The sequence below is a fragment of the Onychostruthus taczanowskii genome, unplaced genomic scaffold, assembly GCF_017590055.1.
Source record: "Onychostruthus taczanowskii isolate IOZ18803 unplaced genomic scaffold, ASM1759005v1 scaffold40, whole genome shotgun sequence".
Classification (NCBI taxonomy): domain Eukaryota; kingdom Metazoa; phylum Chordata; class Aves; order Passeriformes; family Passeridae; genus Onychostruthus; species Onychostruthus taczanowskii.
In genome coordinates, this window is record NW_024501460.1 from 4,338,670 (window position 1) to 4,364,682 (window position 26,013).

Below are 26,013 nucleotides of genomic sequence, written 5' to 3' on the forward strand. Positions count from 1 at the left end.
TATGGAAATTAGACATACACATATTTTTTACAACTTGGTACACACAGGGGAAGTGTATGTCAAGTAGTGCTTAAATGAACCAAGTTTAGCCCATCTGTTCTTTAATTGTTTGCTTTCCTTGTTGAATGTCCCTTTGCTACTAGAAAAAAATGGGAGGGAATGCTAATTTGAGATATATGGAAAATCCCCAAAGATTGGATCAGTGCTTTTCAGAGGGCCAGGTCATGCCAGTTTGCTCGGTAAGAAGGGCAGGCATTTACATTATAAAGCAGAACAAGCATCTAACAATACATGAAACATTAAGGGGTTGCAAGACGGTATTACTCATTTGCTTAAAAAATTGAGTTTGTTTGAAAATATTAAAGGACTAAGGTGGAAAACTGGTCCCACAGGAATCAGTAGTGTGTTCCCTGCTCTTTCTGTAGAGCCAGAACTTGATCCTAGATCTCCAGGAGGCAAAGCCTCTCTCTTTATAGCTGCAAATCAAAGTACTTCTAATTCCTCTTAATTTACCTAAGATTACAAAGAGGTGTGGTTACCCTAATTGGGATTGGTATTTCAATCCAAGTATAAATTTCGGCTCTAGAACCACTGCAAATTTAAATTTTCAGAATATAGGCTTTTCCTAGTCTCTGAATATTTTTCTTAACTCTTCATTAACATTAGTTACACATTAGTTTTTACCAAGAGTGATATAGACTAGGTTGGGAGAAGAAGTCATCAATATTAAAGACAGCAAAATGCTTGTATATTATATATTATTCTGCAATTCTACAATTGTAGAGAGGACAACCATGTAGTCACACCTAGGAATACCAAATAATACTTATCTGTCAGATGTTTAAAAATGAAAAAATTTATTCCAGATATAAAAGACAGTATCTTGCATTTGAACTGCATCTAACTTAAAGTGATAGGGCCCATTAATGTTTCTTAGACAGCCTCTCTCTGAAACATTAGAAGGTTACTATGGTTTACATATAGCTGCTTTCTTTTTCTATTTATTTCCCTCCCCATCAACCTGCTTTTAGACCAGCCTAGTACTTGCATATACATAAAATCATAAGGCACATGGTATGTATGAGTTATTACAAAGTGCACTACCACTGGGCAACCACTGCTGTAGAACTACCTTTCACAGAAGCAATTTTTATCTTTTTTTCCCCATCTTTCAGGTACCAGAATATCAGCTTGAAACTTATTTCATCTCATCAGTGATGTCCCTGCTCCAGAGTTACCGATCAGTACTCACTTTATAGCTCACAGCTTGTCTCAGACCCAGCAGACTCTGGAAGATCCTCTGGCTACTCAGACATGTGGCAAATAAAGAGAATCCTTGAACAACACACAAAATTACAAAGCATATGCCAGTTGCCATGTTCTCTTGTTCCCTTCATTAAATATTATCCCTTTTCTTTATCAGATACCAGGTACCAGGGACTAGGCAGACCAGTTAGCTGGTCTTCAACAGTTCTGGGTTTGTGTGGCTCCAGAAAAGAGAGATATTTTAACAGAGGTTTGAAAGTTTTTACTTGTATTAAACAGTCCACATGAATAACTGTCTACGTGAAGAAAAAGGTAAAGTTTGTCCTCAAGGTGGGAAAGCCAATATTTTGCATTGCCTTGTATGTCAATTTTAATACTAAATATCAGTTATTTAATTAGTACATAACCATCCCACCTTTGTTCAAATGTCTTGTTGTCTTGTTCACTTGGAAATGAGTATTCTCAATACTAACATTTCGATACAAGTAGACAATTATTGTACCTTTTGAAAATGTTAGTTTTAGGACAAATTTCAGTCCAAACACCACCTCTATGCAGCTGACAATCTCTTTTACCACCTTCCACTGATTTAATGCATTGAGACACATCACTGCTCATTCAGTATCTGTATCAGCCACTGGGACAGGTGGCTGGTGTGGCTTACAGCCAGTAGCAACCAGTCCTAAATCCACACATTCCTGAGCAGATACACGATTTCGAAGCCTCTTTTTTTGTGTGTTTTTGTTGTTGTTGTTGGTTTGGGGTTTTGGCGGTGGGGGTGGTGGGTTGTTAATGCGTTGGTTTCCAGCTGCATCACGTCTCTGTTCAGGCTGTATAAGGAAAGTCAGCAAAAGTGGGATTAATGCAGGATTTATCCCAGTGCTGATGCTCCCAAGAGGTGCCAACAGGCTCAACACATTCTAGACTCCACCACTGTAACAAAAGCGCCTTTAAAAATTCCTATACCTGCTCACTCATGGAAACAGCTTTCCCAAAAATGAGTCTTCCTGGTTCCAGCAGGACTGATCATTCGAGCACTGAGAAGTCTGCAAAAATCAGGCTTAAGGAATGTTCAGTGATTTTCAGCAGGTTTACCTGAATGACTAGGACTACCAAAACCTTCCTACTCCTAAGGTTGCTGTTTCTGCACTGATTATTTAGGAAGGACACAGAGCACATGGGCAATCTCACTGCATCAGCCAAAGGACAGGATTCAAATATACAGCTATATGATAGGCAGAAACACTGCAGCCTTGAGATTATTTTACTCATTACTCTAAAAATTAAGGGAATTATTACTATACAAGGTGATTAGTCCTGACTGTGGTCTTTGCAAAATATTTTTTAATGTTTGTTATTCAGAGGATCACAATCTTTCTGATAATCGTATACTCTGTGCCACATGAAGTTTCAGGCAACTCATTTAAAGCACCAATCCTTTGATTTTGCTTTAGTCAAGATTATGTAGGAGGTATGGGAGAGACTGAGAAAGTGAGCATATGATATTAAACAAGGTCATTTTGAGCTTGGGCCTACATCACTGATATCAATGGTGCCAGAAATGTCTGTAAAGCAAACAATTTTTTTTTAGTCATTTTTAGGGATCCACAACAAAAATATTTTTACCCTATTTTTCCTCCTTTTGGAAATAGCCAACATCCTTGCTGTGAAACAGCACCTTCTTCTTACTCCTGGAACTGCAATACTAGGACTCCACTGCATGATAGCATGCAGAATATTCCTTTCCCTGAAAGGCTGTCAGGATCTTTTCTTGGGTAACCATGAACTGGAGAAGCAAAAAACTGTTTGATACATTGTTCAGATGGCTTGAAATCAAAGTTATACTCTTATTCCTGAAGATGTCTAACTAAAAGCATGCAAGTGGAACACTATGGGCAAACCTCCAGCTTTGAAGCAGTTCCTGTTTTGTGTTGGAAATTACTATCTAGTGGTATGAAACAAGATTATTGGAGAGGATTAAATTCACTTATATATACAAACAATAGCAAAAAGATCCTCCAAAAAACCAAGAAATATTGAGCAAGATGAGGAGCTTTATTTGGAGTGCTTTGTCGTTTTCACAGTGATGAAGGGTACGTGGGATCTCAGGAGTGAATAGCAGTTCAGGGAAGTGAGTTAAGGTTTGCTTCAAAATGCTAAAGAAACAAGCTTTCAGGCAAAAAGGCTTATCCTGGTCAAGACTTTACTGTTTGCTCAGGGTCCCCCAGGGATCACAGCACTAGGAGATAAGAAAGGCTTTCTGGATCCCAAAGACAATAGAGTGTGGCTGGAACATTAAATCAGTTTCAGTACTCAAAATAACTGGGATGACGAACAAATAGAAATAAAATGATAGCAGAAAGTAACATCTTCCAAAATTTTACCTTCCAACACTACTCAAGTGACTTTACTGCAAAAAGCCTTGCCAAAAATCTGATAGTGACTAAAGAACTCCAGATGATTTCACAGCCTATTTTTTTTACTATGATTACACCCAGAAGCTTGCCGTGCAATCCAGTAACAGCCTTGGCTACTGCTTTCTAAGCTTCTCCCTTCCTGCTAGTCAGGGTTGCTGTAAAAATGAACTAAAATTAGATATTTTATTGTTCCTCCAGAACTAAAAAATAAATAGGAATTTCATAATTCATTATAATTCTGGCTTTCAAACTCTCTTAAGATTAATCTTAACCACATAGTGAGCTTGCATCAAAGTCTATTGCCATTAACTGCCCTTTTCTGGAAGTGAATGATCCCAGATGTTTTCAACTGCCTTGGCAGGAGGTAAGAGTGAGCAGGGCCAAGGAGGCTCCCCAAGAAGACTGGGTTTTATTGTATTACACAACACACAAAGCCTGTGTCTTCAGTAGTGGAACTTGGGTACCAGTTTTAAGTCCCAGTGTGGTACCAATACACATGACAGTGCATCTCTCATGTGCCAACATAGTAAGAAGCAGCATTTAAATTTTTTTTTTTTACTTCTTCAAATACCATTTCCAGTTTGCTGCAAAGCCCAGAAGGACATTCATGTCTGGAGGAAAGCTGGCAGATGGCAAGAAGATACCCTGGTACTGAGGCCTAACAGCACCTTCTCAGGGAAGTACACAACTACAGCCTTCCTGTGAATGATGTGGATATCTGGGATGTGGCAGGGACAAAGGGAACCATCATTGCCCTGCTACAAGCAGAGTCCTACTTACCCCTGGAGCAGATGCACATGGCACTGTGCAACACTCAGAGCTCAACAAGGTGTGATGAGAATTGCTAACAGGTGTTTCCAAGGTTTCCAGCAGAAGGGGAAAGCCTTGTTTTTAGGAGCCACTTTTGTTTCCAGAAGTGGGGTGGAGGGAAGAAAGCTCTTCACATATATTTCTGGAGACCAGCTCACCAAAACTTTGAAAAAGTTCAAGATCCAAGTCTGAATTTGACTTTAAGATAAAGATATTTCAAATACTAAAATTAAAGGATGGTAAAGCAGGCAAATGTCAGAAAACCCGCTCCAAAAATGACCTTTAGAAGAAGAATAAGCCAAGAGTGTCGTGCAAACAGGAGTAGGGGGTAGGAGTGGAGGGTAAACTTAAAAACTTCTCACTACGTATATATAAAAATAACTAAAGAAAATTAACACACTGTTAATGTCAAGCAAATATACAACTGACCTTTTATGCAGCTTCTGTGCACATTAGTGGAGAGCTCGAGACACTGCCTGCTATTTTATATCCTCTGGAATAGGTCTAATTTTTATGTCCTCTGGAACAGGTTAACAGAAAACTGAAAATAGTTCTTGCTTGACTTGTCAATATAAGTAAAATGTCCACAGATGTAAATAGAGCCTGATTCAAACACCAATGGGAAATCTTTGCTCACTGGGAACTTGAGAATGCTAATTCAGCAAGTAGCCTGTAATTGCTCTCATAGCACTTCCCACACATACCTCTAAGAAATCAAATGAGTTTTATATTACTGGCATTTGCCATCTCCTGAACTTGCTCCTCCAGATGCAGAGCTCTCAGCCATTCATCACTGCATCAACAAGTGGTGATGGTTTACTCTCATATTTAACAGTTGTGTCCACCAGGAAGCCTGACCGGTCTTGGCAGGTTATGTTTATATAATTAATTTTTTTAGTCTTTTAAAAGTGACTCCTGAAATATTAGCCATTCTTTAGCTTCCTCTGCCAATAGTTCTCATAACTGGTTGTGCCTCTTCACCCTTCCGTCTTGAACTGAAGGGCAATACCCACTAATATGTGAGCAAGTCTCACCCTCTGCTCAAGAACACCAATAGTTCTTGAGTGTCCTCCCCATCCCTTGCCAGAAATGTGGTGTAGCTTAATTACAACATAGTAATGAGCTTTCTGAGAGAAGTGCCCCAATGATACCCAATCCAGTTGTCATTAATTTTATCCTTTCTAAAGCTCATAATCACACAGCCCCAGTGTATGCAACACAAGCAACTTGGTCCCACTCAAAAATTCCTACATTTGCCAGCCTCAAGGCTTTGGAAAAATGAGCTTTGTCAAGGATATTTCCCATCTCCCAGTACTAGCTCCTCACCACCCACAAATTCTGAGATCACAGTGATTGCTCTGGGGTCCCAAATGGAAGGAATTTTCTCTTAATCACCACCTGCCACAGGTCATAGTTGTTCAAATTCTTTCTCTATACCTACTAGATGACCAGTCCTGTGACGTCATCTGACAACTGGGCAATTTGGTGCAGACTCTGGACCTGAACACTAGGAACCACTCCAGAAGGTGTGGCAGTACCCAGACATCCATCCCAAGTGCTGGAATACAGGATGGCATCACAGGCAGACAAGGGTAAACAGCACCTGGTCCCACAAATTGCCAAACCAAGGGTTTGTAGGTACCTGGCTTTCCCATTAACTTGGCCTGCTAAGTACATCCGACATGGGATAGTGCATCCCTTCAAAATGCCCACTTTGTCAAGTGGCTTCAGAAGAGCCTGCTCACCCTGCTTTTACAACCTGTTCAGTTTTTCCAGTAGAGGCATCTTAGACATTCCAGCCCATGGGTCCATATATGAGCATACCAAGGCATTTTTCTGGAACAATCTGGATCACTCATATTGAGGGATGTGCCATTTACTGCCCACACCAGACAGCCTCTGTTCACATAGGAGTCCTTTGCAGGCTGGATGTAAAGCGGTGGCACTTCTCCTGTGTTTTGAGGTGTCAAATCACAAGAGACCTATAAAATTTCTGAAAAAAAAATTGCATTCCATCCCAAGATTCTCTTAATAGAAAAATGTCATCTGCAAAGGCCAGTTATGTCAAATGTGTCTAACAATGCTGGGACTCATCCCCTTCCTCCTCCAACTTCCACAGCAGAGGGCCCACAGACAAGAATACATTGGGCAACATTAGATTATAATTTCTAATAGCAACCTGAAAGAAATTGAGGTTTTAAAATTTCCAGGCTATAGATAAGTGCATTCCGCCTACTCTCCTCCATACACACCCCTCAAACAATTTTTCAGAAAAACTGACAATGCTAGATCAATTACAGCTATTTTGAAACATATGCTAAATGCTGTGAACAGATTTACAGATGAAAAAAGAGGTAGAGAGGTTTAAAAATATTTCTGCTATTTCCTAAATGTAAACATTTATAGCAACATTTTAAATTTGAACTGAATTTAATAATAAAGTTTTAAAAATAAAACCATATGAAAAAGAAATGTTGGATTATGTTTTTAAACTCCTTAGTTCGGCCAAGAAATCAAGCACTATCCCAGTTCAACCCTTGGCTGCTTGTAAAAAACTTTCCAGTACTTTGCTTTCACAGGAGAAAAAAAAGAACAACCACGTTACTCTTGGCCTAATTAAAAAATAAATAACTAAAAATCTGCAACATTTTAAAAAAGAGAAATCTAATCTGCCTAGGCTTAATGATGAGCCTGGCCCCAGAGGACCTAAGGGATTTTTTGGAGTGAAAGAAACTGGGAATGCAGGTAGGAGTCCAAAAGCCCCTAGGGTTAGTTCACAAAGAAGAGCTGTGGCCAGATGTGCTTCTCTTGTTTTGTGTCCTGCAAGAGACAAAGGCTGTAAGAGGTAAAAGGGCAATTTGGGTAGAGGTCTCTCTGGCTTAGATGCCATGGTCTTGGAGGTAATGTTCACACTGAATGAGAGCCATTTATGGAATACTTTCATCTCTATTTGCCATCAATTCAACCATTGAATGAAATGTTTTAGGAGTGGGCAGCTTTGTATACAGTGTGGAGCTTATTTGTAATCAAATAACAGTACCCAGCAGCTTCCATGTATTTACTGTTGTAGCTGCGCTGCAATGCCAGTACTCATTTAACCTCTGCAAGGAACTGAGTTTGTCCCACAGTTCCCACCATGCAGGCAGATAATGGGATGTGTCCCTAGTCATTTCCCTTGGTGAGAGAAATGGCTCAAGCATACCTGTTGAAGGAAAGGGAGAGAAAGATGCTTTGTGTCCCAGCAGCCTTTCCAGTGCCAGGGAGTCCTGCCACTCCCCCTTAAGCATCTGCCCTATGCGATTAAGTGATAATGACCCCAAAGCCCTAAATGGGGCACTTAGAGACACGGTTTGGTAGTGGACTAGACAGTGTTATGTTAACAGTCAAAGATCTTAGAGGTCTTTACTGTCCCCAGTCATTCTATGACTTCATGAGGAGGGTGCTGCACATACTGGAGAATCCAAGAGAAGGCATACCCTTACCCAGTGCTTTGCTGCTCAATTTCCACTGTCCTCCTAATCCTCACTGGTATTTCTCATGTGTATGTGCTACACTTGGATCCTCCTCAAATTTTACACTAGTACAGTTTCACCCTGTCTCACAGAGGCACTCCTGGCCAAAGCAGCAGGAATTGGTCTCATCTTTTTTAGCCATGTAAAAAAAGGATTTTTGAGTGTAGCGTTATTCTGAGAGCATTACACAGCACATAAATTCTGCTCATCTCAGAATAGCTGAGGATCACAGAAACTGCAGCAAAATAAATTACTCTTCCAGATTTATATTATAAAAAATGTATAAAAATTGGAACAACTTCAACCCAAAAACCGACCAAATCCCACCTTCTGCCTAAATACTTACAATTTGGTAGTAATTTAAACATTGTTATACTAAGTCATATTGAGGCTATTCTGTAAATCTCCCCACCTCTCTTCCATATTGATAGGGCTGGATTATTAATTAACCATGGCAGAATACATTTCCAAATAGCCTAAGACAGACAAAACTATGTCTTGAGCACTGCTGTGTTGTGCAAACCTCATGGTGCATTACGCACTTTGGGCCCTAACCAGCAGTCATTTCCCAGCCTCAAAAGGAAGGACAGCAAATTCACAACATCAAGGCCATTAAATCAGTCAGTAAAACCCTCATGAATGAATTGCTATCCTGCTCAGAGCAAAGACTAATTCTCTAAAGAGTTGAGCCTGCAGTCAGCACACTGGGGACACATTTGCCATTGAACAGAGTGAAAATCACCTACCGCGAGGCACAAGGAGGAAGCAAGAGGCAGCAAATTCACAGGAGTGGCTGGAAAGTACGAGGCTGCCAATGAGTACAACCAGCTCAGCACTCCTCCTGAAGAGGGAAGCGCTCACAGCTACAGGCTGAACCAACAGGTACACTCAGGCTTTTCAACAACAAGGAGTTACTGTCTCAGCAGCAGAGATCATCCAAAGTTGCCAGTCCTTCTTTTTAAAATGCATGAATGCAGCTCATTCCACCTTTGGGGCAGAACAGCTACAGATCTTAAGAACATCCTGCCCCAAATGCACAGCAGCAGCCCCAACTCATGCCCGTGCTCCTGCTACACCCCACTACAACAAACCTAAGCATTTGTACTCTTCAAGCCCCAGGCAAGGCTGTCCTAGCCCAGAAATGCTGAGCACTGCTGCAATCAGAGTCTCCACACTGCCCTGATGGGTGTGCTCACCTGTCATGCCTCTGCCAGCTGACCTCCCCATAGGGCTGCAAACGGGAAAAAGAGATTCTTCCAAACTTCCTTCCTCAGCACCTTTTGATGGTGGAGGAAAACTCTCCACTTATCTCTTTAGCATCCCACATTAGTAGTGCCCTGCCCCAGCTGCTGCTACTCTGGCTCAGCTGCTACTCGCACCCTGGGCACCTGGGCCTCACACACCTCTGGCCATATAAAGCCACCACTAATACCACACTGGCAGCTGCTGCTGGAAGGTGTGCAAGGAGAAAGCATTGTCACCAAATTCTGTGGTGACATCTGTGATTCTGTGGTATCATCTCTTCTTCTGGTCACTGTGAGAGGTCAAAATGTTGACTGAGCAGTAAGAAAGGCAGTATGCAAAGATGGAGCTTTAAACAATCTAACAGAGGTGCCAGGAATGCCGTGAATAAAACACCTAAGCCCAGCCTGCTGTGGAGCGTGCAGGATTTCTCAGCCCAAGCAAACTGCAGGGGTGTGTGCACCCAAGAGTGAACATTCCTTTAGTAATGACCAGCTTTACTCTTACTGTAGACCCTAGGAACCCAGTCTTTTAAAGCTGTAGAATCAGTCTGGGATTCTATTAAGCAGCAGCAGCAGGTTTTGGTTTTTTTCTTACAGAGCTGTTTCTCCCTAGCAGTAAGAAAGCCTTTCAGACATTGACTCTTCCTCTGTGGTACAGCTAATAAACTCAGCTGGAGAGAGAAATCTCCAAAGCTCTGAAGATTCTCTAGAAGACAGGATGCACTTTCTCACTGACTTTATGTGGAGGTCTCCAACACTGACTTGTAAGAGTCACAATAATTTCTTAGTCCAGTAACTGAATATATATATATATATATAAAACTTTATATATGGCAGAGATTTTATACACAGCCATCATCTTCAGGAAACACTGGAAATGCTTCTTAGACTAGAGAGTAAACTTCATCCAGAGAGAGCAGGGTCAGAACATGTGCTATTCCTTACTGCACAAAAGCATTCTACAAAAAAATTAGGCAGCATAATTAACAGGGACTGACATTTATGACCATCATCTTCTTTCTATCTATAGGAACTAAAATTCATAGAGCAGCAGGGTTCCTACACAGTTCATGGCTAAAAGGAGGTATGTGCTTTGAACAACTTAAGGGAAGAAATTATTTCAGCTTCTGGCAAGTTATACTAAGTTTTGTCGCTAAAGCACTGTATAAAAGCATAGCATGTCACTGAAGCAGTTGTATAAAACCATACTAAATTCTTGTAACTGATCAATCATTGTGCCTACCCAGAGGTATCTGCACTGTGTGTCACAGGGGAGAGGATAGGACAACCTCCATGTATGCAAGTCATTTTCTGTGCTGGCTGAAGTGGTTTCAAATCACTCTTGTGTCCTCTAATACTGTGGTCATTTAGTCCTCCTCTGGTTTCTCTGCTCAAATAAAAAGAGTCAGCAGAATGCCAGCAGCCTACATAAAACTGATGACAGCAAGGTATCATGCAAACACTGATACACTACTGTTGTTTTCTCAAGCTAGGCTTTCAGGAGCCAACAGAAGAGGCAAAAAGATATTACAAGAGGCAATTGTTCAGGTTTTAAAGCATGTTCCTGTGCCACAGTTGGCCAGGAAGTTTTTTGTTCTGCTCACTGTCCAAAGTTGCATGGATGTGTAAGGGAGAATCTGACTCAGTCCGTTGTAGCTACAGAGACAATGAACTGGATCACAAGCAGAAAAAACATGCTTCCTATTATCATCATCAACTCTATAAACAAGTGTGCAAACAGGAATTCTGCTTCTGGGGCACAGTTTTCCTTACTGGTGCTACTTTCATTTTCCTACTGAAAAATAAGAACCAGAAGTCCTCATTCACAAAAGTGATGGCTCAGCATCACAAAACATAATGTGCCTGCATGCTTTTTACAACAAAGCTAATGTCTGCTTCTTTTAAAAATGGTTCTTTCTCTAACTTGCACTTCCAACAATGTCCACAGAAAAAATTATTAAGTACACACCAAATACTTTAAAACTTCAGAAGTTTATTGTCCAGAATAGCTCACATGGTACAGTTAGATTCTTTTTTTCTTTGTTACAGAGAAATCAAGCAAAATAGTAGAAAATTGTATATGGGTTAACAGCAAAACAAAAGCCCAGCCTAATAATAGCCCTTTACATCCACCAAGTTATACTTCAGAAAATGGCTAGCCAAACATAAAGAAGTAGAGCATCTGAAAGACAGTTTCATGTTTATGGTATAGATTCTAAGTATTAAGGGCATTTTCTGTCCATATTGTTAATATATTTTTTTTCATAATAGCAAATCGAAAAAGGTCTATGTGGATAAAAAGCTAACTACTGCAAGGCTTTCAAACCTCAGTTACCACCTTATAGGTTGACAGTAATGCAAAACAGGAGAAGGCACATGACACAGTATTTAAAATATACAGAGACCTATTAAAGTCCTAACACTAAGAGGAAATGGGAACCGAAACTCGAAATTCACAAATAGTACTTTTGCATTCCCTAATCTATATTCTAGAAGTTTGCATTTAAACATTTTACAGCTTTTTCAGAAGAAAAGTGTAACACACCCAGAAAAGACTTTGCTTTGAGTTACTTTGTTGTTTGGTTTGTTTTTTTTCTTTTAGTAAATGGAATATAGGATAATCTGAACTATAATAAAATGCAGACACATTCCCTCACTTGTTATTAGCGCCCAATAGACCCACTGCTGAAGGCTGAGTATGAGTAAGAATACGAAGAGCTTGCTGAGGCATCAAAGCTTCCTCTCCTAGACCCACTGCGTGAGCCTGAACGCGAGCCAGAGCGAGAGCCAGAGCGAGAGCCAGGTGCCGAGGAGACATTGTAGGGACTGGATATGCCTTTAGAGGAAACAGAGGCTGCTTCCAACAGTTTAAGCCCGGTGATGTCTTCCACCATTGACCGGTTCATTGCATCTTTGTAGGATATTTTCAGCTTGGTCTTGGGGCAGGTCAGAATTTTGGGATAGCTGTTGGTGTCTTGTAATTTCTGGGCAGCACGACCATCAATCAATCCATTCCTAATGGCTTCTTCAGTAGTTATTCTTCCACGCACTTCTGGGTCCACGAGACCTCCAGTGAGGTACTGGAATTCGAGGAACCGCTGCCCAGCCTCATAAGGCAGCCATTTCTCCTTCACTGCTTCAGCTGCTGACATCCTCTTGCGTCCACCCTTTATGCCTTCGAACCCTATGAAGGCCTTCTGGGCTGGTTTCAGACGTGTGGCCATATCCTGATCGATGATGCCTTGGCTAGTAGCTTCCTGGAGGGAAAGCCTCTGGCCAGTGGTAGGGCATATTATGCCACCAGTGCAGGCCTGGGCTTCAAGTAACCGCTGCCCAGTGATGCTATCCACAATGCCCCGCTGTATAGCTTCCGAAATGGAGATTTTCTCCAAGTTTTCTGTGTCAAATATGGCTGCAATAGGACTGCACTCATCTGGGGTCTCTGAGAAAGAACCGCTCCTGATCACTGAAGAAGAACTCCTGACACTCAGCACGGTGGGAGACCGAGTCACCGACTCGTGCCGGAACACCTCGTCAGTGCCATTACGGCAGGAAATCATGTCTGCAAACTGGGTCAGGCTCAAGCTGCCAGAACGGTACTGGTCAAAAAACTTCCTCTCCACCAGGCCTTTATCAATGGCATCTTGGATGTCGTACTGGCTACCTGTTTTTCTGTCCACAAGCACTACCCTACTGCTGCCATCCGATCCTGTGATAGTTATTTCTTCCCACTCACACTCCTGTTCAGCTAGTTCTGTGTAGGTGTCATAATCTATGAGGCCTTTGCTGTACGCCTCCTGAACGGACATCTCTCGGTTTGTTTCTGGATCTACAATGACCACCCTGCGCTTCCTAAGGGTGTTCTTCTGTGAGGTGTGCACCACCTTCTTCTTCTCTCTCAGGGGCAGAAGGCAGAGCCCTGTTGCATCATCCTTTATGCATCTTTCTTTCAGCTGCAGGTAGGTCAGGTTTTCCTCTGTGTTGGGATCAAAGAACCCTTTGGTGTCATCACTTGGATCACTAAGGATCTGGTTGAGCTCCTCATTGAAGTAGCCACGCTTGTAGGCTGTCTCTACCGGCAAGCGGTAGCTCTCTTTGGGGTCGATGATCCCCCCAGTAGCGATCTGCGCCTCCAGCAGACGAATGCCATGGCCTCTCTCTATGAGCTCTTTGTTCATTGCTTGGAACAGAGAAATGATGTTTCCAGTTTCTGGGTCTTTGTACCCAGTGACAGCTCTTTCAGCAGAGAGAAGTTTCTCCTTAAATTCAATTCCAACAAGCCCCCTTTTGTAAGCTTCCTCAACAGGCAGCCGCACGTTGCTGACAGGATCCACTATGAACCCTGTGGCTGCCTGGGCTTCTAGGAGTTCAAGGGCTGTCCCCGGCCTAACCAAACCTATTTTCATAGCCTGGTAAATGCCAAGTTTCTCTTTAGTAGCCTCATTGTAGATACCAGCAATACAGCTAGAGCCTTGAAGGAAATCAATAATTCTCTCACTCACTTCTTCCACGGTAATTGCACCTCTTTCCAAGTCATTCCTTGTTGATTCCTTAATGATTCCAGCCTCAAGCAGTGCATCTGCTGAGACAGGCTGCCTGATCCCTTGGAATGACATACTCCTCTTCTGCACTGGAAGGAGGAGCAGACCAGTGTGTGGTTCAATCCTGCATTTTTCCTTCAGCTGCATGTAAGTGACTGCCTTTTTGGTGGTGGGATCAATGAAGTTCTTTGTACTGCCTTGGCAATTGTTTAGCATCCTGTACAGGTCTTTGTCAATCAACCCACGAGACAAAGCTATCTCTTTGGGTAGGAAAACACTGTTAACAGGATCAACTATCCCTCCTACAGCCAGCTGGGCTTCAAGCAGACGAATTCCAGTTTCTCTGTCAACCAAGTTTTTCTTGATGGCTTCAGATACCGGCACAGTTTTGCCTGAGAAAGGATCCTTAAATCCTGTAATGGCCTTTTCTGCTGTATAGATCTGCTCTCTATCATCGAAGTCAATCAGATCTCTGGCGATAGCACTGTCCACTGTCAGTATCTCATTTCGGTGTGGGTCTATCACACCTCCTGTTGCTGCCTGGGCTTCTAGGAGCAGGACTGCATTTTCTGCTGTGAGCAGCTGGTTCCGTTTGGCCTCAACAAAGGAGTACTTCTGTCTGGGCGAAAGGGACACTCCTGCAATAGCACCTGCCCCTTTGAGATAGGGTTCAATGTCAGCCGCGACCTCTTCCACCGACCTCTGCCCCTTCAGCAGTTTATCCAGTGTGAGTTTGTCTATCAGCTGGCACTCATACAGCTGCATGGCTGTGATCTTCTTCCGCAGCCCACTGAACACCAGCTTGGAGGCATCGATACAGAAGTCTTCCTCGGTCTGCGTAGATCTGTGAGCCCCATATGGGCGCTGCTTGAGTTTCTCAATCTCTCTTTGCAGCCTGAGACGCTCTGACTCCAACTCTGACTGGTTTTTGACAGCAGTCTCTTCCAGTCTGCACCGGTATCTCTCCTCAATCCGTTTGATTTCCATCTGCAGCCTTTCAATCTCACTCCTCAGGCTGTTCTTCTCCCTCTCGCTCTTCTCCCTCTCACACTGGATCTTCCTTATGGATTCCTCTGTTCGGGAGTGCTGGCTCTTCCACTGATTGAGGTCATTCAGAATTTGTTGCTTCTCACTTTCCAGGCGTTGCTTCAAACGTGATTCTGACTCCAGGGTAACTTTCAAACGGTTCAGCTCCTCTTCTAATCTCTGCAGTCTGGCTTTGTCTTGCTCCAAAGCACTCATTTTTATCAGCAGGGTTTCTCTTTCTTGCATAATCTGACTACACTGACTTTTGGATTCTTGAATCCTACTGGATGCCTAAAATTGTGGAGGAGAAATAAACCAAGAAAGGATGGTTAGAGTTTGTGCTGGTCAGAGTTATGCCCTCTGCCTACAATGCTCTCCAGCCTGTCATTTAACCTGCAGCAAACTCCCACTGGAAAACATTCTAGCCACAGCAGCACCTTGCCCAAGATTACAGACACACATAAACCAGAGAAGGCACATTTTCCCTTCACTTACAGTGTCTTCAGGACTGCCAGAGACTCATTCTCTCACCCACAGCCTCGACCTTCAGGTGATTTAGTTCTCTGTAACTTTGTGATACTTCTCACAGTACACTGACAAATATGCAGAGCATTTGAGACTCATAAATAGCCTGATGCTCAGCAGATGTCCTGGCAGTCCTACTAATCCAGGGGAATTTGCATCAGCTAAGGACTGGTCATACATGGATAAAAAGGAAACATATGACTCAATTTTTGCTTTTCTGTTAGCTTCACGTCACTCCAAACAATTTTACCTGTGTTGCCTTCCATTTTAATTCATGCAGTGTCTTCATATATGTGTTCATAAGCACAAACACCCACAAGCATGCATGTTTGTATGCATATTAAACTGAATACAAGTTTATCTACTTGTAATACATGCATATATATGTGTACATATATATATGCATAAGTGTTATATAATCCTAAATGTTAGTATTTTTTTAATAACAGTACTAGGATTTTTAGAATAAAGGAAAGAAAAACTGAATAAAGAATATGAGAAAATAAATATAAGGGACAAGTCAAGGGAAAAATACATTTTCACAAGTGCTCACTTGTATATATTTAAAGAGTAGCTCTTTGTACAAGAAAGCAGGTAGAAGAAAAAAAATATTAAAAAATGTTTCCTTTAACTTGTTTATGTTGTCACCTGAAGTTTAAGAAGTAAGGGCCAATAGTAAAATTTGCAAATGCCCTTAGTGACTCAGGAACATAAATCACCAAAACAAACCATGAAAGATAGGCTTTTAGTACCTTAGGCACAGCTGACAACATGACTCTTAATCCTCACTTGGAGTCAACATCTTACCCAGCTAATCAGCACCTCGACAGCTTGTTGCTTCTGGGGCTTTTAGCCAGTTTAGTGTATGACAGCACTCAGGTCAGCCTCAAAGGACGGCTTTAACCCATCCTGGCTGAAACAGCCTGGGAAGCACACAGCCAGCAGGGAACTGTTAAAACACACTGGTACTCCACATGCTCCCTTTTCCATAGGATGGTTAGCTGGACACTGGCACACAGATTTCTTCTGGGACAAGGCCTGAGAACAAAGCTCTCCTAGGTGATGAGAGCTTATGCTCCCTAGAACAGTTCCCAGGGAGTAAAGAGGTTAAGGAAGTGGCCAATCCTGCCATTTTTCTTTAAAACTTAACCATGAGGAAGGGTCATAAAGGGGATGTTAGTCACAAGTACAGTGACTTCAAACAGCAGAGAGTGAATTAATTTGTTCAAATCGACACTGCAATTAATTATATATTTGAGAAACAATAAAGCTGGGATCAAAATACGTGTGAATACCTCTAGAGCTTGCTTTTGGAATTTTTCAATTTCCTGTCTCAATTTTTCCCTTTCTTTCTGTAAATCATTAAGCAACCCCTGAAGTTCCAGGGTTTGCTTGCTGCTCATCTGAAGCTGATTCTTTAGTTCAGCAATGGTGGTATTTTTCTCATCAACTTCATTTCTGACCATTCTGAGGTCATCGTACTCCAATCTAACATTTCGCAGCTCCTCCTCCAGTAACAAGTGCTCCTTGGTAAGGTTCTCGGTGAGAGACTGAAGCCTTTCGATCTCTATTTTGCACTCATTCAAGGCTTTGCTTTTTTCCTCAGAGGTTTTCTGTAAGTGCTCATATCGTAGGTGAGCCTGTTTTAATTGCTCCTGTTCTTGGACCAACTGACGACGTAAAGTCTCAATATCAGATGTGTATTTTCTTAACTCCTCCATGTATCTTTGCTTCTCTCTCACATGACCATCTAATACTTCTCTTTGGTGTCTAAGGTCATCTTCATTCCTCTTCTTCACAATAGATACTTCCTCTATCTGCTGTGTGAGATTAGTTATTTTGACCGACTGGTCTCTCAGAGATCTCCTCATGCCTTCTATTTCCTCCTCCAGTTTTTTCCTCCTGGATGTTTCCTCCATTAAATTTTTGTTCTGTCTGCAAAGCTCCTCCTCCAGCTTATGTTTCTGGATCTGCAAGTCTTTTACAGTGCTCTGGAACTTTGCACTTTCTTGATCCCTGCCTTTTTTCTCTTGTGAAACTCTTTCATACTCAATTTTCAGTCTGGCCAGTTCCTGCTCTTGGATCCTCAGCTTGTTAATTGTCTCAGTTGCACTCGTGTTCGCTTTCTGCAGGTCAAACTGGACTCTTTTCAACTGACTGTTCTCATCCTCCACTTCTTTCCTCTGACTTGTTTCTACATCCAACAACTTTCTCAGCCTTTCAATCTCTTTGTTTCTTTCCTTAATGGTTTTAGAAGCATCATCAAGTGACTGTTTGTACCGCATGCTTTCATCAGAGTGTCTCTGAATAACTTGCTTTAACTCAATCTCCAGCTGCTGTTTCTTCTGAGAAAGCTCTGAGCCAGCTGCCTTCTGCTGCTGAGCATTCTCTTCTATTTTCCGTAGATTATCCGTTGTCTGACTTATCGTATTCTTCAGTCTCCTAATTTCCTCACACAAATTCCTATTTTCTCTCATGGCATTATCAAGCTGTGTTCTATAATTATTTGTCTCCTCTTCTTTTTGCATGGTGACCTGGTGAATTGTGTTCTTTGTGATATTAATCTCAGTTTCATATTTGTTCTTTAAACTAATAATTTCCTCATCATAACTGTTTCTTACCTTAGCCAATTCATTTTCAAGTTCCCATCGGCTTTTAGCCTCTTCCTGAAGCTGAAGCTTTAGCCTTTCCAGCTCCTTAGTTTTATCCTGAATAGTTGAGGCAGCCTCCTCAAGAGCCTGCTTGTATCTTGAGTTGTCTTCCCCACGAAGCTGAATGATCTGTTTCAGCTCCAGCTCTAACTGATGCTTCTGCTGTGACACCTCAGAGCTGCAAGCCTTCTGCTGGAGAGCATCTTCCTCTGCCCTCCGCCGCTGGTCTGTTGTCTGCAGAATGGCATCATTCAGCCTCACAATCTCATCCTTAAGGTCTCTGTTCTCTCTTGTAAGTCTGTCAACCTGGGCTCTGAGGCCTTTTGCATCATCATCTTTTTGTGCAGCTATCTGCTGGATTGTTGTCTTCTTAATATTAATTTCTGTTTCATACTTGTTCTTTAAATTACTCATCTCCTCGCTAAACTGGTTTCTTACCTTAGCCAGCTCATTTTCATACTCCCTCTTCCGTGTGCCTTCGTCCTGAAGAAGAACCCTTAATCTTTCTATCTCGTACTCCTTCTCCTTGATGACCTTCTCAGACTCTAACTTCTGCCAACCAAGGCTGTCTTTCTCATTTTGCCTTGTTTTTTGCAGTTGGTCATAGTCATTCTTCTGCTGCTCATATCTATCCTCCAGCAACTTCCTTTTCCTTTTCTCATCTTCAGTCTCATAAGTCAGCCTGGTTATTCTGTCATTTAGATCCTTTATCTGGGCATAGCATTTGTCTAGGTTTTGCTTAGCAGAGTTTCCATCCATTTCAGCTTGTCTTTTCATTTCTTCCAAGCTCATCAGCTTTGCCTTGAGCTGAGAAATGTCCATCTGGTACTTCTGCAGATTTTGCTCCAGGAATTTATGTTTGTTGCTTGTCTCTGAATTTGAATCCCTAGCAAGTCTGAGTTCCTCTTCCAGGAGTTCAATTTTGGTGTTTTTCATCTGCAACATGATAGCAGAAAAACAAACAAAAAAACCTTCCATAAATATTTTGACAACTGTTTCAAATCATCACATGCAATAAAATATACATTGTAACACTGACAACTTAAAAATTAATTTTTTCGCTGCTTCAGTGAGATCTAACCCCCCTTTTTATTTAATGTCATCAAGACAAATTCTGCAATCTATGTATTCAGAATCAAACCTTATTCAGAAATCAGCATATAATGACTTTCAGAGGGGAAAAGATGATTTATAGAGGGAGGGAGGTGTGCTACTGATAGGAAAATGTGGTGTAGCAGAAGTTCACCAGCTAAGTATGGAACAATCATCTTTAGAACCTCCCCAGTTTTCAAACAGGTGAAAAATCACATTCCGTATATGCAACTTCTTTAATGGGCCTCTCTGTTTCAGTGAACTGCATCAAATCAGAAGTTGCTTCTTTCAAAACACTTTAGAATATGGTCTAAAATGAGGTGCCCTCAACCATGAGGAGCAAGTTTTCAGCACTGAGGTATCTGTGCTGTCACTGAGGTCAAGGCTGGGAAGGGAAGGATCGCTCATGTGCCTTGATGAGCACCTCCTTATTTACCAAGGAGACCAGTTCTCTACCTCACTTCACACACCACCTTGGAGGTCCCTTTGTAAAACAGTACTCTTTTGCAAAAGATGCATTACTCTGCTGATATGCCTCCTTTGTAGGACACCTCTGAGTTCTGGATACAGTTTTGTGAGCTATTTTACACTGTACCTTCTGCCTCTGATCAGTGATAAAAATGAAAATAACAGAAAATAAAAGAATACCTTTAGATCCTCCATGCTCTTTAACATTTCACTCAAGAATCTGTAATAATCTCCTGATCTTGTTAGAAGCTCTATATAGCGGGACTGAGCCTCATTAGCCTTGAAAAGAAACAGAATTGTTAGCAGCTTGTACTAGAGTTGGACATGAACATACCTATGTCCGGACCATTTAAAGAATTCCAATCTATTTGAGCAAACACATCACTCAACAAAGTAAAAAGCAGGTTCTACTCCTCACAAATTCACATGACATTCTGAGGACCTCAAAAGTGCGAATTCTTCCTTAAGAAAAATCCACACCTTTTTTGATTTTTCAGCACTGTCTGCCCCCCATTGCTGATGTGATATTAAATTCAAGACTTCATCCCCTGGTTCATCATGCTCTTCCTGTCTTACAGTCACAAGTAACCCAAGATAAATTTTTAACAGCAGTTAATTCCCAGGCTGAAAGTACCTAAACCACTTGGGGCACTAATCTACCTTTCTCACAGTATGTATGCAGTGGACACTGCATAGGAATGAGATAAATTCCTGAGGGTTAATCTAACGTCTGAACAAGCCCAGGTCTGATTTTACAGCACAATGACTATTCTGCACCAATTCCTTGTGCTTACGTGCTTAGCGCACATTACCAGTGACAGTGCTAAGTATTAGAATACAGCTGGGTATGACTCACAAGGGCTCACAGACAAACAAATGCATTCAGAAGATTGAAAGGGAGGGAAGAAAGGTACCTCTTGTAGAATTAGGACTGCAGGAGACTGAACCACACTCTTCTTGATAGGTATGTTGAGCAACGTTTCTAATCCCGAACTGTAGGAAGCAACTTGTAGTTCATAATCCTGAAAAACAAGACAAAAGCAAGACCCATTTAGAAACTGCCAAAGAATTCTCTGTGAATTATTTCAGAAAATGCAGGTTCTTGGGTTTTTTTGGTTTTGTTTCCTTAATGAAAAGCTACATTTTCCCCTTGTTTATATTTCTGACCATGTAGACATGATCCTCTGTCATAAGCAGAAGCTAATCAGTTCAAGTACCCCTGTGGAGATTCATGGAGGAGAATGACAAGGAAAAAAGAGGAAAAACATTTTACAAAAAAAAGAAGACAACCGTTTCTGAAAGTTGAGGGCTACACGGAGGTAAGAAAGATTCAGTTTTATGGGAGTAACTGGTCTAAGTACTGTTATCCACCAAAACGTCATCAGAAATAACAGTCACTGCATCTCTTTTGTATCACATATGCCATGTCACATGTATAGCAAAATCTTTGTCACAGAGAGTAAGACTGAGCTGGAGAAAGCATGGATAAAAATGCAAGGACCACAAAACCATTCCCTCTGTATGTTATTGGTTTTCGTGACTATTGCAGACCATTCCTCCTGCTAATTTGCATTTGTCTTGCCTCCTAGATCAGATCCTAATCAGACCTAATTTGTTAAGCACCAATCTGTTCTTGACTTGCTTATGCTTTTTAACACGTGAACTGGAAAGTTTGGTCTGCCTAGAAGGAGGCTTTGATTCACCTGAAGAGAAGCTCTCACTGGTATCTGCTACATGATCGCATAGTCCTCAAGTGGCAAGTACACAAATTGCTTTCATTGTGTTTTGTACTCAGAAGTACTTCACCCCAGCAATTTCTGTACACACGCATCAGGGAGCTGACTTTTCACCCGTCAGCAGAGCAGAGACAATGGGATGTGCCTGACCATGAAAAACCACACCCCACAAAAATGCTGAGATCCAAGTACCTTAATTGCAGCTGAGCACTGATCTGCATGCTTGAGAAGCTCCTCGACTTTGTCTCGCTTCCCACAGATTTCACTGTGCAAGTTCTGCCAAGAGAAAAGTGAGCCATGAAACACCCCTGCAAGATTTACCAGTATTTCCTCCTGTACATGCTGCCTCCATCAGAAAACACCTGAAGAAGGAGCCCCTGAGGCTGAGACCTGAAATAACCTGTACCTGGGCAGTTTTTACAACAGTAAGCTCTTTGGGCATGAGAAGATTTTTCTCAGAGAGAACACTCAGCAACTGAAAAACCCCCAGAGATGGGAAGGCAGAGATCCTTGACTTTAGCTTAGATGTATTTACTTGATTTTTATTTTTGTGCTGTAATTTGTCCCATAAGTTGCACCATCTTACAGTCGCTTGAATTAATTCAAAGCTGATGTGTAAAAGTGTCAGTGAATGTGTAGGAGCCAAACACAGTCTTGTTCATAATCTGTTGCAGTGCTGACAGAAAGTAATGAGGACAATAATATTTCCTCCCTCCTGCCTTCTACATATGTGGGGTTTTTTGGTAGCTTGCATACTTTATAATTCAAAACAGGCCACTGTATTGCAGACTGCGTTGATACCGATATTTTCTGTATAGCAAAACAATTTAAAATCCAGATAGCTGAAGACAACTCATTCAGGTGCTGCATACCTTCTGATCATGTAGGTATCTCATTATAGTGTTGGAATCACACAGCTTCATGGACTCAATAGCATCTTGCCGGCGCTTGGCATCACAGATCCACTTGCTAAGCGCCTGGTAGAGATCTCGGTAGGTTTTCAGCTGTTTGATCTGCCTTTCCAAATCCCATGACCTAGGTTAAAAAAAGGGAAAAACCTGTCAAAATGGAAAGTGCATTCTCTTTCTCTCTCTTTACGCAGTTTTCAGAAATAAGACACAAATGAACTTACATAAAACTATGGGAAGCTCTGAAAAGGAGATTCTGAACAAAATTTTTAAATAAATGAGAATTGTACCGGTTATTGGTCACCCAACATGAGGTTTTAATACCTCACTTTTCAGTAACTCTGTAATATACAGAGGTTGGGCCTTCCTGTCAAAGTGAGGAATAAATAAAACTTGCAGTGATAAAAATCAAGTTTGCTGACTTCTTGTTCTCAATTTTCACTGAAGAACCAGCAGCCAGTTAGGACTACATTTTGTCCTCAGATAAAAACAAAATAAAATAAACTAAAACAAGCCATACCCCAACCTCCACCTCTCCCCCTCAAACAATCAGAATATGTTTCTGTTAAAAATTTAGATTCAAGGTTCCATTTTGTTGCTTAATTCTTAGTGTTACTTTTTTAACCCTCAAGTACAGGGCGTTGAGGAATAAGCATGGTTGCTTTTTTGAGGGGGAAATGCTGACTGGAAGTACTTAATCCAAGAACGTTAGCAAGAATTAAAAAAAAATATTAACAACTCTTTAGCGCACAGCTTACACATTTGCAAGGCTAGCTACATTTTTCTGCTTGGTCTTACACAATTCCTTTTGAAGTATGTTCAACCTATTCACAATAGCTCGAGTCTTATTGCCCTGAAGTCACCATTTGTCCTTTGGAAGCAAAGATTAGTGCACATAAGGTCTTTTAGAATTCACTGCTAAGATGATCTTGGTAGCAACAGCAATAAGGAAAACGCTCTGGAAACATGAACAAACCTGTTGTCTATCTGCTTATCAGCCCTCTGCCAGCGGTCTATTAGCTGGGTAACCTTGTCACAGTACTTTCCAATGTCCATGTCATACAGGGTGTATGACTGGCAAGACTGCGAGTGAATCTGAAGTGTTCTCTGCAGTTCGTTTTCCAAGGTATTCAGTAATGACTTCTTCATATTTAGGTCTGCTTTCATTTTCTGGAGAAAAAACCAAAATGTTGTCATTTAATTTATTCTTGAGAAGAATCTGATACTTAACCAATTTAACAGCTTGCGCAGTATGTTGGGATCTAAAGATGCTGTTTTTAACTCAGTAAGGTATGTATAGTGATGTCAGCTGAACTTAAAATATTTAAAGTGAAACACCTATTTTGGTAAACAGCTCAGCTTTAAAATGTGTTTAAAGTTAGACTACATAATTTGCTAAACCAAAGCTCTCTGCTATTATATTCTGAAGCCAACATTTCAGTTTCTCAGAACTCTGCAGAGCAGTAACCAGAGCAGAACAAGAGACTTGCTTGTTCCTAGAAAAAACTGACCAGAAAATTTCACTGAAGTATAAAAGATTCCTGCACTTGCAACAGCTGTGGCATCAACCCTCAGGAGTGGCATATCCAGTATTTAAACACCTAAAAATCTGCACAGGTTTTGTTTTGTTTTGTTTTCCTATTTACATTTTTATAAACATCTACCATGGAGATGTTTCTTCACACACACACACTTGTTTAGGTACACTACCTGCATACTGTGGGTGAAACCAAATGGAATATATAGCACAGGCAGTGGTCGGCCTTGTAGCCCCCAGTCACAGGAATGGCTACAGCCTTCAGTGATATGCTCAAGCTTTTTTTGGTTGTGGTTTTTGGTGGGTTTTTTTTGGTGTAGCTCAAATTTACACCAGCTAAGAACAACTCCCAGCTGCATGGAAGGTCTCTGCAACCCATTTCTGTACACTGTTATCTGTGTTTATCACTAGTGAATGTAGATTTGAAGGCAGTATCTCCCTTCTTGCATACAGGTTATTAATTGCCTTGTTGTCCTCTAGGTGTAACAAGTAAATTTGTGTGTTACTGAGTGTCCCGGTTTTGCTACAGAGTCTATGTCAAATCTTAGAGTGAAAAGTATTCAGCCTATACAAGGGGAAAAGGGAAATAACTGCTTTGCTGAGCACAAAGTTGTCTTGCAGATCCAGTCTTTTATCCATCTTTATCTGCTGGGCCTTTTGTGCACTGAACACATTTGGGAGAATAAGAACTCTTTCATTATTTTCTGTTCTTACCTTTAGTAGGGAAAAAGTGTGTAGGTGGTGCAAATGGAGCACAACCCATTTACCTTTTTGTCATGTCAAATGAGAGCTACAGAAACCTTCTATGCAGCTGCCCTTGCTGTGGGGGCAGCAACAACCAGGGGGTGGAAGAAGTAATAACCTGTATGTTATTTTCATTAATTTCATAGAATAACAGTTTCCTATGTTGGAAATGACCCACAAGAATCATTGAATCCAACTCCTGGCCTTGCACAGGACACCCCAAGAGTCACACTACATGCCTGAGAGTGTTATCCAAACCCTTCTTTAACCCTGTCAGGCTTGGTGCTGCGATCACTTCCTGTTCCAGTGGGCCAGCCCACTTCTGGATGAAGAATCTTTTCCTGATATCCATCCTAAGCTTCCCCTGACCTAGCTCCTTCCTGTTCCCTTGGGTCCGGCCACTGGTCACCACAGAGAAGAGATCAATGCCTGCCTCTCCTCTTCCCATTGTGAAGAAGCTGTGGACTGCAATGAGGTCTCCCCTTAGTCTTCTCTTTTCCAGGCTGAACAGACCAAGTGAACTCAGCTGCTCCTCAAAGACCTTTACCATTCTCACAGCCCTCCTTTGGATGCTATCTAATAACTTTAGATGTTTTTTATCTTGTGGCACCCAAAACTGAGTACAGGACTCAAGGGGAGGGAGCACCAGTGCAGTCAGAGAAGGATACTCCCCTCTCTTAACCATCCAACAAGAATAGGCCTGATTTACAAAATATTGTTATGTTTATACATAGAAAAAAAACCAGGATCAGCATTTCTATCTCCTATGGTTTTGGAAGGGTTCCCCCAGCTCAACAGATCAGTGCTGGCAGCTACGAATTTTGTTTTGGTGTGTCCTTGGGTTTGGCCCCTCACCTTCAAACAAGCCCGATAAGCCTCCACTTTATCAAGATCCAAAGGAACAGTCTCCTCTTCAGACAGCCTCACTTCAAAAACTCTGATCACATCCTCTGTTTGCAGAATAACCTGGAGCAGACACCTCAGTGCATTCAAGCTGAAATAAATGATACAAGACAAATCCATTATGGACTAAGGAAAGACAGTGATATTTTTAATTAATTGCAGATGATTGGCTAAAGAAAATAGGTAATACACGAAATTTCTATGATACCCATGTTTCTCACTTTCTTTTTTTAAAGTGTTCCAGAAAAGAGAAGAAATTCACCTAAGTGTCTGTTTCTATCAACATGTACACAATTTGCAGAGAAGAAGGTGTAATTTTACACTACTGATAACAAAAGGCAGCTTTCTGGACTATGAATTATGGGAGAAAGTGAGTATTTATTGCAATAGTCTCCATTTACTTACCTGTCTAAGTAGCCAGCAGAAACACCATTAATATTTTCCAGTTTTTGAAAGAGGGCATTTATCTCTGATTGCAAGTACACATACTTCTCACAGCCTCTGAAGTTAGGCAGCAAGTCCTTATGCTTATTGAGGGTTTCAGCCATTATTTGAGAGTCATTCTGCACACCCTAAGGAAAAAGAAAATGCCTGGTTTACACATTTTTGGTTGGCTGAATGATCATTCTATTC

The 26,013-nt window shown here is 41.4% G+C and overlaps 1 protein-coding gene across 3 annotated transcripts in view; it reads right to left on the reverse strand.

The window, feature by feature from the left end:
• Positions 1-11,264: 11,264 nt before the first annotated feature.
• Positions 11,265-26,013, reverse strand: part of LOC121340460 (desmoplakin) — a 56,284-nt gene continuing 41,535 nt past the window's right edge. For all 3 annotated transcript variants that reach the window (XM_041413233.1, XM_041413234.1, XM_041413232.1), the window contains exons 16-24: positions 25,786-25,952; positions 25,333-25,471; positions 23,173-23,366; positions 22,161-22,323; positions 21,481-21,564; positions 20,467-20,574; positions 19,733-19,831; positions 16,637-18,928; positions 11,265-15,107 (exon numbers count right to left, since the gene is read on the reverse strand). In XM_041413233.1, the coding sequence (XP_041269167.1) occupies positions 11,913-15,107; positions 16,637-18,928; positions 19,733-19,831; positions 20,467-20,574; positions 21,481-21,564; positions 22,161-22,323; positions 23,173-23,366; positions 25,333-25,471; positions 25,786-25,952 (6,441 nt within the window). In that variant the 3' untranslated portion in view covers positions 11,265-11,912. The remainder of the gene's footprint in view (positions 15,108-16,636; positions 18,929-19,732; positions 19,832-20,466; positions 20,575-21,480; positions 21,565-22,160; positions 22,324-23,172; positions 23,367-25,332; positions 25,472-25,785; positions 25,953-26,013) is intronic.